Consider the following 14993-nt stretch of genomic DNA (forward strand, 5'->3'; position numbering starts at 1 on the left):
TCAAGTGAAAGATGCAAAATATTCTGCCTTGCAAAAGCTAGATGACCGTCTTTGTAAAAGGACATATTTCAAAAGCAATCTACGCTCTTTATGGTGCTCTTAACTACCTATATTTGGAATTTTTTACCTATTTTTTTCTTTTGATTAATGAAGGAAGGAAGAATATTTTCGATTAAATTAATTTTTTTTAACTTATCTTTGCTCAGAACCAGCTCCTCCAAAATCACTCTTTGCAGTGAATAAAACCCAGACCTCGGTGACTTTGCTGTGGGTGGAAGACGGGGTAGCTGATTTCTTTGAAGTCTTCTGTCAACAAGTGGGCTCCAGTCAGGAAATAAGACTCCAGGTACTGTATGCTCAGATTTTCCTTTTCTGAGTTAATTTTGATTAAGGCTTATTATCCAAACAAAGTGAAACTCTTCTCTCTCTTTGAATGATATAAAATGAAACTTTTCATGTGCACTTTTGGTTTTCAGTGATAGAAATTTAAAATTATTCTTAAAGCAAGCCCCAAATGTGTCACATAACCAACTTGCCAAATCACAAAGTTTATTTCCATCTTTGTATTTATCTTTTTATTAACATCTTCATTGGAGTAGAGTTGCTTTACAATGATGTGTTAGCTTCTGCTGCATAACAAAGTGAATCAGCTATACATATACATATCTCCCCATATCTCCTCCCTCTTGCATTTGTCCCCAGTTCTTAGCCACTCCAGGTCATATTGAGGTTAAATTGAGGCATTTTCCTATTGGCCGTTAAACTGATGGAAGGGATAAAGACACTGCCATATAAAATATAATTTAACAAATATGAACTAATTGCCACTTATGAGAAAGGCATTGTATGGGACACAAATCATAAAATCAATACTTGCCTTCAAAAAATGTTTTTCATTTAATTGTAGATATTTCACTAAAGTAGAAATAATTAAAATAAAATATAAATGCCAGAAGAGAGATCCATACTACCAAAAGAATTTAAAAGAAGTTAGTAAGGAGGACGATTTTGTTTGGGAAAGTGAACGCTGAGAGAGGTGATCGTTAAAGCTTTAGAATCACAAATAGCAGATATGATGAATACTGAGTTTTTCACGAGGTTCAATTGAATGGAAGGAGAGAAATGGACGTGGGGGGTAATGAAACCACAAGAAAAAACTATTTTACAGCCAGACGTGGAAGGAAAAGGGCAAATTTGTGAGGGATGTCACAAAATACACTGCAAAGACTAATACTATGAACATGAATAGTTGATGTTTTTTAAATAATGCAGTTCATGAGATTGAAAAGAAAAAAGGATTTCTGGGAGTACGAATCTTTTCATATCAGTGTTAAGATAATTTGCTTTGATTTCTTTCCCCTTTTGATAGTCTGTTCCACAAATGTATCTCTTTTTGATCTGTACTGAACAGCTGAATCTTTTCTCTATCCTAAGAATCCTTTTGGAAAGTAGCTACTCTGCCAGTAGTGAATTTTCTTCTCTGCAACTACAGTAATGTCTCCCTTCAAGAAAACAATGGTTACTACAACTGAGTCCTGTTAGCAAAAATCTTTCCTTAGAATCATTCTTTTACGGGATCGTGAAAGAGATGGGAGTGGGAAATCCGTGCTCATGGCTCTCACCTCTTTAGGCAAAGTTGTTTTCAGATCCTTGTTTTGAAAAACAGTATTATGCTGCCTCATCTGTTTATACTGTGCAGTTGTACTTATCAGTGTCTGGCCATTGGCCCACCAAATTAACAGCTTTTTCTACTCAAGAATAAGTTAATATTAAATGTTTTGGAGAACACAAAGTCTTTATGCCTTTGGTGGACGCTATTTAAAAGCCGAGGATGCAGACAAAGGGGATAGTGTTCTTAATATACAAAGGTCTACTACAAATGAAAAAGATAAAGACCAACAAACCAAAACAAATATTTCATAGAAAATAAACACAAAATGTTCTTAAACATAGAAGAAGATGATCAAGCTCACTCATGGTGAAAGAAATGCAAAATAAAACTCTAATGAGGTACAACTCCACTAATAAGATTAGAAAAGCTCAAAAAGTTTGCAGATTTGTTGTGTAGAAACAGATGTAAGGAAGCGGGCATTGTCACATACTGACGGTAGGTGGGTCCCTTGGAAAATGTCTATGGAAGATAATTTGTCAACAGCTTACAAAATTAAAAATATATAACTTTTTGAGCCAGTAATTCAACTTCTAGGAATATGAGTGGTTGTATATGTATGTATATTCATACATACATACACACAGGTTTTGTGTATGAATGCATATGTGTATATATACATACATATATTAAATGAGTGTGTGTACATATACATATGTTCCCATAATTGTGCAGTTATATTCATTGTTGCATCGTTAATAATAGCGAAAACTCAGAGACTGCTTAAACATTTATTAATAGGGGACTGGTTAAATAAAGTATGTTCTTTCACTGGATTTCTATGCAACCCCTAAAATGAAATAGCTTTATCTGTGCTAATATGGAAAGAGTGCCAAAATATACTGATAAACAAGGTAAAAAATAAGCAGAATGATGCATAAACTATGTTAGCACTTACGTTTTTAACTATATTCTTTTATGTTTATACATCCATAAAATACAGATGGGAAGAAAAATAACCTACCTGACAACAATGGCTGCTTCCATGGAAGAGTATTGGGTAGATGGGAAGTACAGAAAGAAGGAAATATTTTTCACTGCTTCCTTTTTTGTTTTTTAAATTTTTTACTCTGTGCACGCACGTTACCTACTCAACTATGAAAAATACTGATAATTTAAAAACCAAAATAGATGAAGATAACATAACATTTATCTTGTTTTCTGCATCTCCAGGAACCGATTTCTGTTTCTTCTCATGTCGTGACCATCTCCAGCCTCCTTCCTGCCACTGCCTACAACTGTAGTGTCACCAGCTTTAGTCATGACAGCCCCAGTGTCCCTACATTCATAGCCGTCTCAACAATGGGTAATTACAGGCATTAGTGGACTCTGGTGTCTTTGGAAATTATATCTTTCCAGATTTTCCTTAAGTTTTCTTTTTAAATATATATAATCCATCTTTTTTAAAAAATAAAACAGCTTTCATTGAAAAATTCCAAGCTTTGAGTTCAGGGAGACTTTAATTCCAGTCCCGAACTGCACTTATTAGTTATGTGATTTAGGGACAGATACTTCCTATCTCTGAACCTTTGTTTCTTCATCTGTAAAACTGGAATAATAATATGTACCTTGTTGAGTTGTTTTCAGGCTTAGAAATAAAGTACCTAAAGCTCTAGCACATGCTGTCTAAAAGCTAGTTGTTATCATCAATTTCATCATCCCCCATCATCCTCTTCAGTGGTACCCACAGTACCCTAATCAGGTCAGGTGCATCTATTTCTAGCCTTGACCTTTAGCTGTCACTGATCAAATAATGGTGAACCTAAATTACTGGGTCAAAGCAGAAAAATTTCCAATCAAGCAGAAAGTATAATTGGGGAAATTAGATATTAATGAAAAGTCCAGAATAATGCTATTTCCTTATTCTTTTTCTGAGTTACATTATTTGTTTTACTTCCCTGCTTGAGTCTAATTCTGTAATCTGAGACCCTCTCTGAAGCTGCCTGTAATAAAACCACTCTTACCATCACCGCATTATGCCTTTACTGGTTTGTTTTCATTTACATAACATTAATATGTTTTGCCACTACATCCAGTGACCACTAGAATAGACTTTTTAATTTTCTGTTTTTAGTTTTTGCTTTTTCAGAAGTGAGGGCAAAAATGGACCTGAAAAGTATATTAATGGTCTCTCATTTTGACATCCTTTTACATTTTCTAAAAATACTTTTATGTTCATGATTCCTTGTCATCTGTACAGCAATCCAGTGAAACAGGTGATATTATTAAATGTACTTGCAAGTGAGGAAAATGAGGCCAGAAGAGACTGGTAAAATAGCTTCCCCAAATGGCAGGTAATAGTCAAGCGAACTTGAACAGTCTCTTCTGACCATGAGTCTAATGTTCTTTCTGTTCAAGTACTTCTACCCATAAAATGGAACCAAGCTGGCCCAAATGGAATGTGGAAAATACCAAAAGCCTTAGAGATCGCGCAGGCCAGCCAGTTCTGTGACTTTGTTACCAATGCAGAGGATGGTATCTCCTCTTTTCCTCTGGTCCACTTTTAAGAGTCTTATAAAAATATTTGATATACATTCCCACCTTTAACATCTTGGTCTTCCAGATACTGTGTGAAGTAGGCAATGTGTAAGTGCCATTGAAGATGGATCATAGAAGACCTAGTATAGGAGAGGAACCCCTGTTCTTAAAGACCCTGCAACTTATTAATAGGTTTAATCTCTTGAGTTGTGCAGATGGAAAAACCTCTAAACATATGGTTACAGATCATCAGGAAGCCTACTGCTAGCCATGTGTTAAGTGCTGCAGCAGACGGCAGCTTGCTAATGCCTTTTTCATATACATTATTAGTTGTGAGGGAAATATACAGCTGTGCTTTCTGACTTTAAAGTCATGGGCATAAAATAAGAGCCTGCCCCTCTCTACGCTTTTGAAAATGTTAAACAGTGATGATACATGATAATGACTTCTAGATTTTTTTTTCAAGTGAACCCAAACCATGGCAGAGGCATTCTTTACATTTCAGTTTCCTTTGATAAGAACATCCTGAATATGGGCCTTTGAAATGGACTCAATTCTTCCAGCCACCCAAACACTGTTTGTCAATCTACTTTACTACGTTAAGAGTTGACTGGGAAGAGGCCATTGCCGGCTCGGAGAAACATCATTGTTGCTGTTGGTGTTATCATCATAAGTTTGTTAGTCTTAAGGTCAGATGAGAAACAATGAATGGTTCTGTTAGTTTCCACGTCGTGGAAGCTACAATGAACATGTTTGGCTTTTCTCTTTAGTTACAGAGATGAATCCCAACGTGGTAGTGATCTCCGTGCTGGCCATCCTTAGCACACTGTTAATTGGACTACTACTCATTACTCTTATCATTCTTAGGAAAAAGCATCTGCAGATGGCTAGGTAAGTTGTGTTTTGCTCATCTTTCACCCACAGCCTTTAAAATATTTTTGTTTATCATACACGTGTGGCTTTTGCAGACCTACATTGTACGGCCGTGAGTTTGCTTTCAGTTTCTATTTTGTGTTTTCTAAATAGACTTTTCAATATTATTTTAGAGAACATTACCATTGAAATAGTAAAGCAAAAGATTGTTTGTTTACACAAAGTCAGACCTCTTACTATCAACCTTGTCATTTTAAGTAGCCCATACATTGGGATTCATTCATTATATTTGGCTACTTCCAGATATATTTTGGAGTAAACAAAGATCTATGCCTACTCAGTACAGTTAATGAAAGGAGTTCATATATATGGAGACCACAAGAAAGAAAAAAATCCCTTCCCTCATTAGTTCTGTTGAAGCTGTTTTAGCAGAAACAACTTATTTTTAGAGTTTATGATTAGGTCCCTTCAAGTCCCCCCTATTAGTTCTATTCCTACCCAGGGCTGCAGGCAGTTTCATTTTTCTTGCAGTTACGAAAGTCTTTTGATTTATGATTTTGTTGATTCCCTATTTTCTTTGACCACTGATGCACTTCTTATCAGAGCACATTTGCAAGTGCTTTCTGTGATCTTCTATATTATCAAAACAATCCATCAATTCTCTTAAAAAAAACCAAACTATTGCCTAGTTGAGTGTTACTGGGTTTGGGAAATTTGTATAAAATTTATATTTGCCCGATGCTAGCCTGCTGAATTGTCAATTAACATTCTTCTCCTTTCTCAGAGTTCTATCATTTACTTATTCATAAATAAACTTATCCATCTGATAATGAGTCAATCACTGCCTTAGATAGCACAATCAAAGAAAAATCAGAAATCTAAGCTGCCCGCTAGGAAGTTAGCACCTAGCTGGAAATACATGAATAAATATATTTAAAGGTATAAACTGACCTGTAGCAGAAAGGAGATAAAAATGGGATACCATGAAAGTCGAGAAAAGGGATTAATTCTGAATATAAAAATCAAGCTTCTTGAGTGCTAGTGTTTGAACAAATCTTAGAAGGATAGGGAGGGCAGTGGTACGGCACTGAGGCTAGAATATAAAGCTCTGAAGTTACACTCCTTGGGGTCAAATCCTAATTGACAACCTACACAACCATGTGCAGTTCGCTGAAACTTCATTCATTAATTTAACAAATATTAATGGATACCTGCTGTGTGTCAGACTCCCCCGGATGCTTGGGATATGGCTGCATCAAAAACAGACAAAAATCTCTGCCTTCATAGAGCTTGTATGCTCGTTGAGGAGGTAGACAAGAAAAAATAAAGATGAAAGTAAGAAGATTCTGTGGTGTATTAGCAGATGATAAGAAAAAAACAATAGCGTAGAGTAAAGGAGATTAGCATTCAGGCATGAAGGGGATGAGAGGAGCCCTGGAAGGCAGGTAGGCCTCACTGAAAGGGTGACATTTAAGAAAAGACTTGAAGGACGTGAGGAAGTTAGTCATGTATTATCTGGAGGAGGAGTGTGCCCAGTAGCGAAAACAGCCAGAGCAAAGGCCCTGAGGCAGAAGCACGACTAGCAGGTTCAAGGAAGAGGTTCACGTAGCTAAAGCAGAGGAAATGAAGGGAAGAATAGCAGGAGATGATGTAAGGTCCTATAGGTCCATTATCAGGACTTTGGCTTTCATTCTGAGTAGAGGGCAGCCATTGCAAAATTTGGGGCAGAAGATCTGACTTATATTTTAACATTTTCATTTTGACTTTCATGTAGAAAAGAGTCTGTATTGAGGCAAAGGCAAAAGCAAGTATATTAACTGGGGGAGCCAGCTAATCCAGGCAAGAGATGATATTGGTTCAATCCAGAGTAGTGGCAATGGAGGTAAGCAGAAATGATCAGCTTCTGGATATATTTTGAAAATAGAGGAGTTTACTAACAGGATTTGCTAGCAAATTGAGCTTGGAATGGAAATGATTAAGAGTCAAGGATGACGCCCAAGTTTTTGGTCCTACCAACAGAAAGGATGGAGTTGCCATCAACTGACATAGGAGTCTAGGTGAGGATTTCAGAGTTGGGGGAACATCAAGACCCCTGTTTTGGAAATGTTAAGTTGGAGGTGACTGCAAGTGCAGATGTGGAGTAGGCAGATGAACATAAAAGTCTGATGTTCAGGAAAGAAATTTGGATCGAAGATATACATTTGGGAGTTCTTAGCATACAAATGGTATGAAAGCTGTAGACTGGATGAAGCCTGGGAATTAAGCATATTAGAGAAGAGAGCACCAGCACAATCTAATAGTAACATTTTCAGAGAGAAAATAAAAGGTAACGGCAAAAAAAGAAAGGCTGACAAGGCACAAGCCCACATTAGTGGGCTGTTAGGAGCAATGCTGCAGTAACAGCATAGTGTCACAGGAAGCATGCAATAAATGTTAGCTCATAATAGTAATAGTGCAGGCAGTGGTAACAGAAGTAGAAATGGAAGTAGTGGTATTTATGATGGCATTATTGCAGGAACATCCTTGTGATGCATACAGCAAAATATTTAGGAGAAGTGATTCTACTTCAGCCAGCGGGTCATTAGAGCAGAGATTCTTAACATTTTTTGTGCATGATTCTCTCTGGCAGTCTAATGAAGCCTGTAGATTTCTTCCAAGAATAATGCTTTCTTTCTCAGTGCATAAAATAAAACACATAGGGGGCTTCCCTGGTGGTGCAGTGGTTGAGAGTCCGCCTGCCGATGCAGGGGATACGGGTTCGTGCCCCGGTCCAGGAAGATCCCACATGCAGCGGAGCGGCTGGGCCCGTGAGCCATGGCCACTGAGCCTGCGCGTCCGGAGCCTGTGCTCCGCAACGGGAGAGGCCACAACAGTGAGAGGCCCGTGTACTGCAAAAATAAAAACCAAAAAACCCACATAGGATTAAAAAAGAAATTAATTATATGAAAATATGGTAATCAAAGTATTCAGAAAACAAATGTGTTATATGCTTCTTTATGAACACATTAGATAACAGTATTTAGGAGGGTATCTAAGCAATCTCATAGTTTCATCAGCATGATGATGATAAACAATAATTCAATATCTGCAACAGGTCTATTGTAGAAAAATATCTTCAGTTTCTCTTTGCAAATCTCACAAGTGCTGATGATGTTATTGGGGCTTGTTGCCTACTTTAATAATTGAAATAATTGTTAAATTTCAGTTACAAGTTGTGAAAATAAAGATGTACTTTTTTTCCCCACGTATGTTCATAGAGCCCTAAATTCTATCCTCGGACCCCAGATTACGAACCCTTGAGTTAGAGAGTAAAATAAATGCCATACACGGGAAACTGACATAGGAAAATTAATTGATGATATCGAATTTATAATACATACAACACAAAATAATGAAATGTTAGTGTATTTTTCTTTTTTAATAAATTTATTTATTTATATTTGGCTGCTTTGGGTCTTCGTTGCTGCGCGCAGGCTTTCTCTAGTTGTGGCGAGCGGGGGCTACTCTTTGTTGCGGTGCGTGGGCTTCTCATTGCCGTGGCTTCTCTTGTTGCGGAGCACAGGCTCTAGGCGCAAAGGCTTCAGTAGTCGTGGCTCGCAGGCTCTAGAGCTCAGGCTCAGTAGTTGTGGTGCACGGGCTTAGCTGCTTCGCGGCATGTGGGATCTTCCCAGACCAGGGATCTAACCCGTGTCCCCTGCATTGGCAGGCGGATTCTTAACCACACCAGGGCTCGAACCCGTGTCCCCTGCATTGGCAGGCGGATTCTTAACCACGGCGCCACCAGGGAAGTCCCTGTTAGTGTATTTTTCAAGGAAGAAAGTTATCCTTAGAACACTCAAGTTAGAACAGGCAGATAACTGAAGTAATTAGCACATTATGCCAATGTCAAAATCTCTGCTTCAATTCTGAATAAGTCCATCAATTTCATATAGAGGGAAAAAATGAGATGTATGCGCCCCAGTGAGCTATGTTATTTATGCATGATATTAAACAAAAGGTGGAGAAAGCATGAGAATTATATTGACCTTTTTCCTCCACTTCTGGGGCAAAAAAACTAACAGTATTTTCTACTGACTCTGCAAAAGCCAATCTATTTCAGTACGCGTCGCTCCTTTCCTCTCAAGTGATTAATAGTATGGGCATCACGACATGAGGGGAAAATTTTGAAGGAAGAAAACAATCCAGTTTGATCCACTCTCATTACAGAGAGGAAATCAAAATGCTATAAAAACAAAAAATATTTGCTAAAAATGGAAAACCCTTAGTCTATCTAGGCGAGTTTCTATACCTTACTATTGAAGGCTTTGTAAAAAATATTCTGCCCCACATAGTTCAACGATTTATGTTAGGATCAGGAGTGCCCTTTGGTAAGCGTTGTGAACTGAATCCTTCTGGCTTCAAATAACTTGAGTTGGGTCTGTGCGCCCCTGTGGAAAATTGTTTTATTTTTCTATATTGCGTTGTATCGGAAAGAGGAATACATGCAACTTATATTAGCTTTTTTAAAATTTAATGCTGTGATGATTAGCCATTAAAGACCCTCCTTCATATCAAGGTAAAGAGTGCTCTGTTAAGCACTAACCTTGATTTTGTGGTTCCTTTCCGACAGGGAGTGTGGAGCGGGAACTTTTGTCAATTTTGCCTCCTTAGAGCGTGATGGAAAGCTTCCATACAACTGGTGAGTATTGTTTCAGAACAAGTCTCTAGATGGCTTACCTATGCTATGTGTGCTCTAAACCTGATTGTACTATCTGTGGGGGATATAGATGGTTTTGCCTGATTATCCTTTCATAATTTCGGTGCTAGTGGACTTCAAGGTGACATCTTCTTCACAGAGCATATTAGTGTATATAAGTTTAATTCAGGTAAGAAGGAGAGAAAATGAGGTAGTCTGCTGTGTATTCACTATATTACACAAAGGACTGACGCAGTTGTACAAGTTGCTCACAACCGGGCTGAAGAAGGGTTCATACAGGAGCCTCATGGAACAAGTGTGGTTGAAGGCAGGAGGGGAGACTCCGGGGAAGCAGTGGGACACAGAGCAGCATCTCTATTTAAAACTCACATTTCAGTGCCTGGGGATATGAGCTACCCATTCTGTTCAAAAATCAAGCACAGGGCTTCCCTGGTGGCGCAGTGGTTGAGAGTCCCCCTGCCGATGCAGGGGACACGGGTTCATGCCCCAGTCCGGGAGGATCCCACGTGCCGCGGAGCGGCTGGGCCCGTGAGCCATGGCCGCTGAGCCTGCGCGTCCGGAGCCTGTGCTCCGCAACGGGAGAGGCCACAACAGTGAGAGGCCCGCGTGCGGAAAAAAAAAGAAAAAAAAAAAAAATCAAGCAGAAGTGTAAAGCCCAGGGCTCTCAGCTCTTACACTTACAGGCAGATAAATATCAAAGCTAAGAAAGTTCCCTGAGAAACATAGCCTCATGTTTATGCTTGAGTATTAAGGAGGGAGGATGTATTCTGAGAATTAAGAAAGCATTGTCAAGAGATTGAATTGGTTGACGTTATACCTAACAGCGATCCATGGGAATTAACGTATATATTAATATATTAATTAATATACAGAGCAATTAATACCCAACAAAATTGCTGATTAACTAACCACTTAATATGAAGCCAGCACTGCTTACGTGATCTAGTTTGTTTCTTTCACAAGCAACCATGCAAAGCACATTTAAATATATACATTTCATGTTAATCCTCAGTAAGTGATTTTTTTTTTTCTGTTTTCCTTAAGTCCCCAAAATGGTTACTCTGACAGAAATAAATACGTAGAGACAGGAAATTTTAGCCGCGGAATTCATGAGGGAGGAATGGCCTTATTTAAACTGTAAATTCTACTTCCCTAAGTGGGACACTAGTTGAGATCCACTCTAGGTGAAAAATCTAGGTGAAATAGGATTCTCTTTAACCAGACAATATGTTGTATTAGTTTAAAACTTCAACCAGAATGGAATTTTGCTATTCAAATCTGATTAATTCAACTGTCAAGAGAAACCCATAAACTCTTGCTGGTAAAAAGTTAGAAAACATTTCTAGGTTTGTTCAAATGTAATTAACACCTTTTCCAGGATTAAGAGACTGACTCACTGATGTTTGTTTCTTGCCTGGCCTACCCTTAAAAAAGGCCCAGTCACAGAGTAGAGATGAGGGGCCCATCTAGGAATTAATCCCATTATACTCGTGACTCAGGAGAGCTACGTATTGACTAACTACACAACTGGTCACAATTTACCGAATTTATGAGAGACCAGTTATGGGAGAACTGAGGCAAAAGAGAATTCATTTCAGGACATTTCTATAAAATTAAGAAAATTCTCTTGCAGCTGTGGGCAAAGACAGTTTTGCCAACACTGGCATTTTCTCGTTAACTGAAAATACATACCTCAGTGGAGATTTGTAATAACTAAAGTGACAAGGTGACATCATTTTTCCCCTAATTCTCAGAATAACTATAGATACAACCATAGGCTATTTTAAAATCTGCATTAATAAATGTTCTATTTTACAAGTGGTCTAAATATCTGAAATTTGATTCAAACTAGGCATTTTAAATTAACAGTCTGCATTAGTGCTAATGTGAAGTTAAATAATTTTGTTCCCACTCAACTGAGTAAAAGATTAGAAACTAGGCAGCTGATGAGCTACTTATTTTAATTGAATGATACGTGGGTGTCATACCATACCTCTATTTTAAGGATTATCTTTTGGAAGTGATATATTAATTTATACTTAAAATAATATAGAAAGTCACACCTAACAGTGCAGTTTTATAAGAATGTGTCCTGAAAGCTTGTTTACCAAAATCAGTATACACAAACTAACCATTTATATTCCATACACAAGCTGCTGTTAGCTATCAAATGTTAGATTTCTTAAAATAGGCTTAAGCATCGCAAGGGTAATACCCAAGAATAAGACTCGAGATAACTGATGAGGCATTTCAGAGCCGAATTTAACCGAATGCAAAATGTAATCACCTAATAGCAGGCTAATTGACACAAACCAAGTTGAAAGAAATATGTCTGATTACAATAAGATGTGAAGAAAACTGATTTTGGCAATATTATAGCACTTAAGTCCTCACGTTTAAATTTCAGAGAATGGAATATTTAATTGTAATTAACGTGCTTGTCATTTTAATTGATCCCAGTAGGTAATTTACTGCTCTCTGTTCACAGTTTGTATTACTAACTCTTGCCACTTTTTCATCTTTACATCTGTTATCTATTAATGCTCACAGGCGTAGGAGTATATTTGCTTTCTTAACCCTGCTACCCTCATGTCTTTGGACTGATTATCTTTTGGCATTTTATATTAATCCTTGGTAAGTGATTTTTTTTTTTTTACTGTTTACAAAGTCTTTACAAGTTAGCTTTCAAGAAGTAAACCAAAGGGAAAATCCTTTTTAATGATTTTATGTGTTTGAAGCATGTAAAATTATTAATTATGTATTGAAATGGATTAAAGCAGCTAATGGTACCAAGATGCTAACTATGTTTTCCCAACTGAATGTTCTTCTTGTGATGTTCTTGGCAAGCTTTTCTTCCATTTATTGCTAAGTTATTTGTTTCTTCATTGAGTCAGTCCATGGCCTCTCATCTTTATAAATGATGCCTTTCATTTTTCTCACCATTTCCATTGATTAGCTCCCTATTTCCAAGAAGGAAAAGATGCAATCAGGTAGAGAAACCCAGAATACTATGTATTGGGGGCCTTCGTGTTTTTATAATAATGCTCACTCAATGAATATTAAACAACTGACTGTGTGCAAGCCTCTTTGTATAATCCTCTCATTTAATTGTCCACACACCTCTGCAGAGAGCATTATCAGCACCATTTTACAGATGTGGAAATAGAGGTATAAGGAGACTAACTATCTTAACATCATATGACTATATAGAAAATTCAGTTTCTAAACCCGTGTCTCTGAAATCTATTCTTTCCTCTCTAAAAAGCAGCCTCCTTTAAATTCTTATTTTCTTGACTTTTAAATCATTTTAATAATCAAATCTCAAAGAGTATCCTTTACAGTTTTTATAATATATAATAATAATGATTTTCAATTCTGAGACTAAAGTATCTAGAAAGGCTCTTTCTTTTTCTGAGCCATAAGTAAAAAGGTAGCAGTTTCCCAGAGGAAAAAAAAATCATCGTCCTTAAGTGTTAGTCCATGGTGTTTAGGTACTAAATTACGTACAGACAGATCCAGAAACCTGGACAACTTGAGAAGGACTCAGATAAAAGCAATAAAAGTAGTTCATGGACTCGGGGGAAAAAAAAGTTCATGGAGGGTTGTGGGTGGAGTTCAAGATTTAAAGCCATCCGGAGAGTTAGCTATTCAAAAAGACAATTGATCAAACATTCTTTGGCTTCTCCGAGACAGAATAAATACAGTGAGCAAAGTTAGAATTTGAGTTGCAGTGGGAAAAGAATAAAAAAGAACTTTCTCACAGTGGAGATTGTTAATACCAGAATCTGTATTTTCTTTAAAAGAGATCTAGGTGAAAAACTTTTGAAATATGGCAGGCACTGATATAAGCAATAAATTATAAGTATAAGCAATAAATTCAGAAGAATGTACTGGATGATGAGGACCCCTTCACCATTATTCTAAGTTGATTCTTAATAACAAGTCTCCAGTATAGGACTTCCCCAAGGTCAACCAATATTTTAAGTATTTAACATCACATGATACACATAAATTCCATCTTGACTTTCAAAATATACATTTACTTTGAACTTAACATCTACTGATCATCCTCAAGTATTCGACCTATCATTAGAATACTTGTAGCCAATACCGTTAGGGTACCCTCCACAGATTTTAATTGAAACAAAAGAAAGATGCATATAATGTTATATTCCTTTCCCTACTTAATTCTCTGACTTTCTCATTTTCCATAGTTTGTTTTAAGCTTATATCAGGTAGGCCTATGCTTGTTTGTATGTCTTTCTTAATAGGTCCCCCTGATGAACACATATTTTGGAATTCTAGCAACTCCTTCAAGGTCTGCTATTTATAGTACTGATCAAATAACATGAGACCTAAGTTAGGGGGGAAAAGAAACCCTGCAGTAGTTTTTAGAAGAATGGTCCTGAGGCTGAAAATGGTTATCTCCAGGTGAGAAGAGAAGGCAAAACACAGAGCCCCAGGCTTTCTACACTTTTCGTAAACTACACACATATTAACCAAGGAAGAGATACCGAACATAAACTGTTTTCAGCCCTACACTTGTGCCCTGCCAGAAATAAAAGAGGTAAAATTCATGGTCCCTGATCCTTCAAGTCCAACTCAGTACTCTCACAAATTCACCCAAATTCCCTACTCTTTGCTACTTTTCTCTACATCTAATAATTTGTGGGTATTCTCCCCTGCTTTCATTTGCTATATAGTCTTTTAAAATCCTCCTCTAGATGTGTTTGTCTTCATATTTCACCCACCTGTTAACAACCACCCCGAGAAACAGAGCCACACTCTCCTTTCTTAACACTGCCCGGCTTTGTCTCTTAACTATCAGCTTCTTGGAAAGATATGTTCCTGTTGATTGTCTAAAATCCACCTGATGCCTCTGATGGTTGTGTGGAAATCCAGAGACTCTCTCCCTCATAGGTTGCTCAAACCTTTTCCCAGGTGGTGGCAGAACTGGTGTGGAGCCTACGTGCCCCATTGGCTTAGTCCCAAGATTGTATTCTGCCAGGATTTCTGACTTTATTGATCTCAGATTGTATTTCCTGTTCAAAGAAAACCATCTCAATTGGACCAGCTCTATCTGGATTCAGTGTTGTTACTCTCTTTTTTTGCTATCATGGTCACCTCATGCTCTACTCACACATTCATCTGTCTGTTCTAAATCCTCAGCAGTTGGCATTTTAAGCATGATGCAATATTTAGTTTAAACTGCTCAGCTTTACTCTTGCTGTTGTATGTTCAATTCAGAGAATGACATAACTCTAAAGACCTTTTTTA

General features: G+C 37.4%; 1 protein-coding gene across 1 annotated transcript in view; it reads left to right on the top strand.

The window, feature by feature from the left end:
- PTPRO (protein tyrosine phosphatase receptor type O) overlaps positions 1-14993 on the top strand; it is a 234863-nt gene that overhangs the window by 187601 nt on the left and 32269 nt on the right. The window contains exons 13-17 of the mRNA XM_028491495.2: positions 207-346; positions 2843-2975; positions 4918-5038; positions 9630-9698; positions 12267-12350. Coding sequence (XP_028347296.2) covers positions 207-346; positions 2843-2975; positions 4918-5038; positions 9630-9698; positions 12267-12350 — 547 coding nt within the window. The remainder of the gene's footprint in view (positions 1-206; positions 347-2842; positions 2976-4917; positions 5039-9629; positions 9699-12266; positions 12351-14993) is intronic.

The sequence above is a fragment of the Physeter macrocephalus genome, chromosome 6 (assembly GCF_002837175.3).
Source record: "Physeter macrocephalus isolate SW-GA chromosome 6, ASM283717v5, whole genome shotgun sequence".
Classification (NCBI taxonomy): Eukaryota; Metazoa; Chordata; class Mammalia; order Artiodactyla; family Physeteridae; genus Physeter; species Physeter macrocephalus.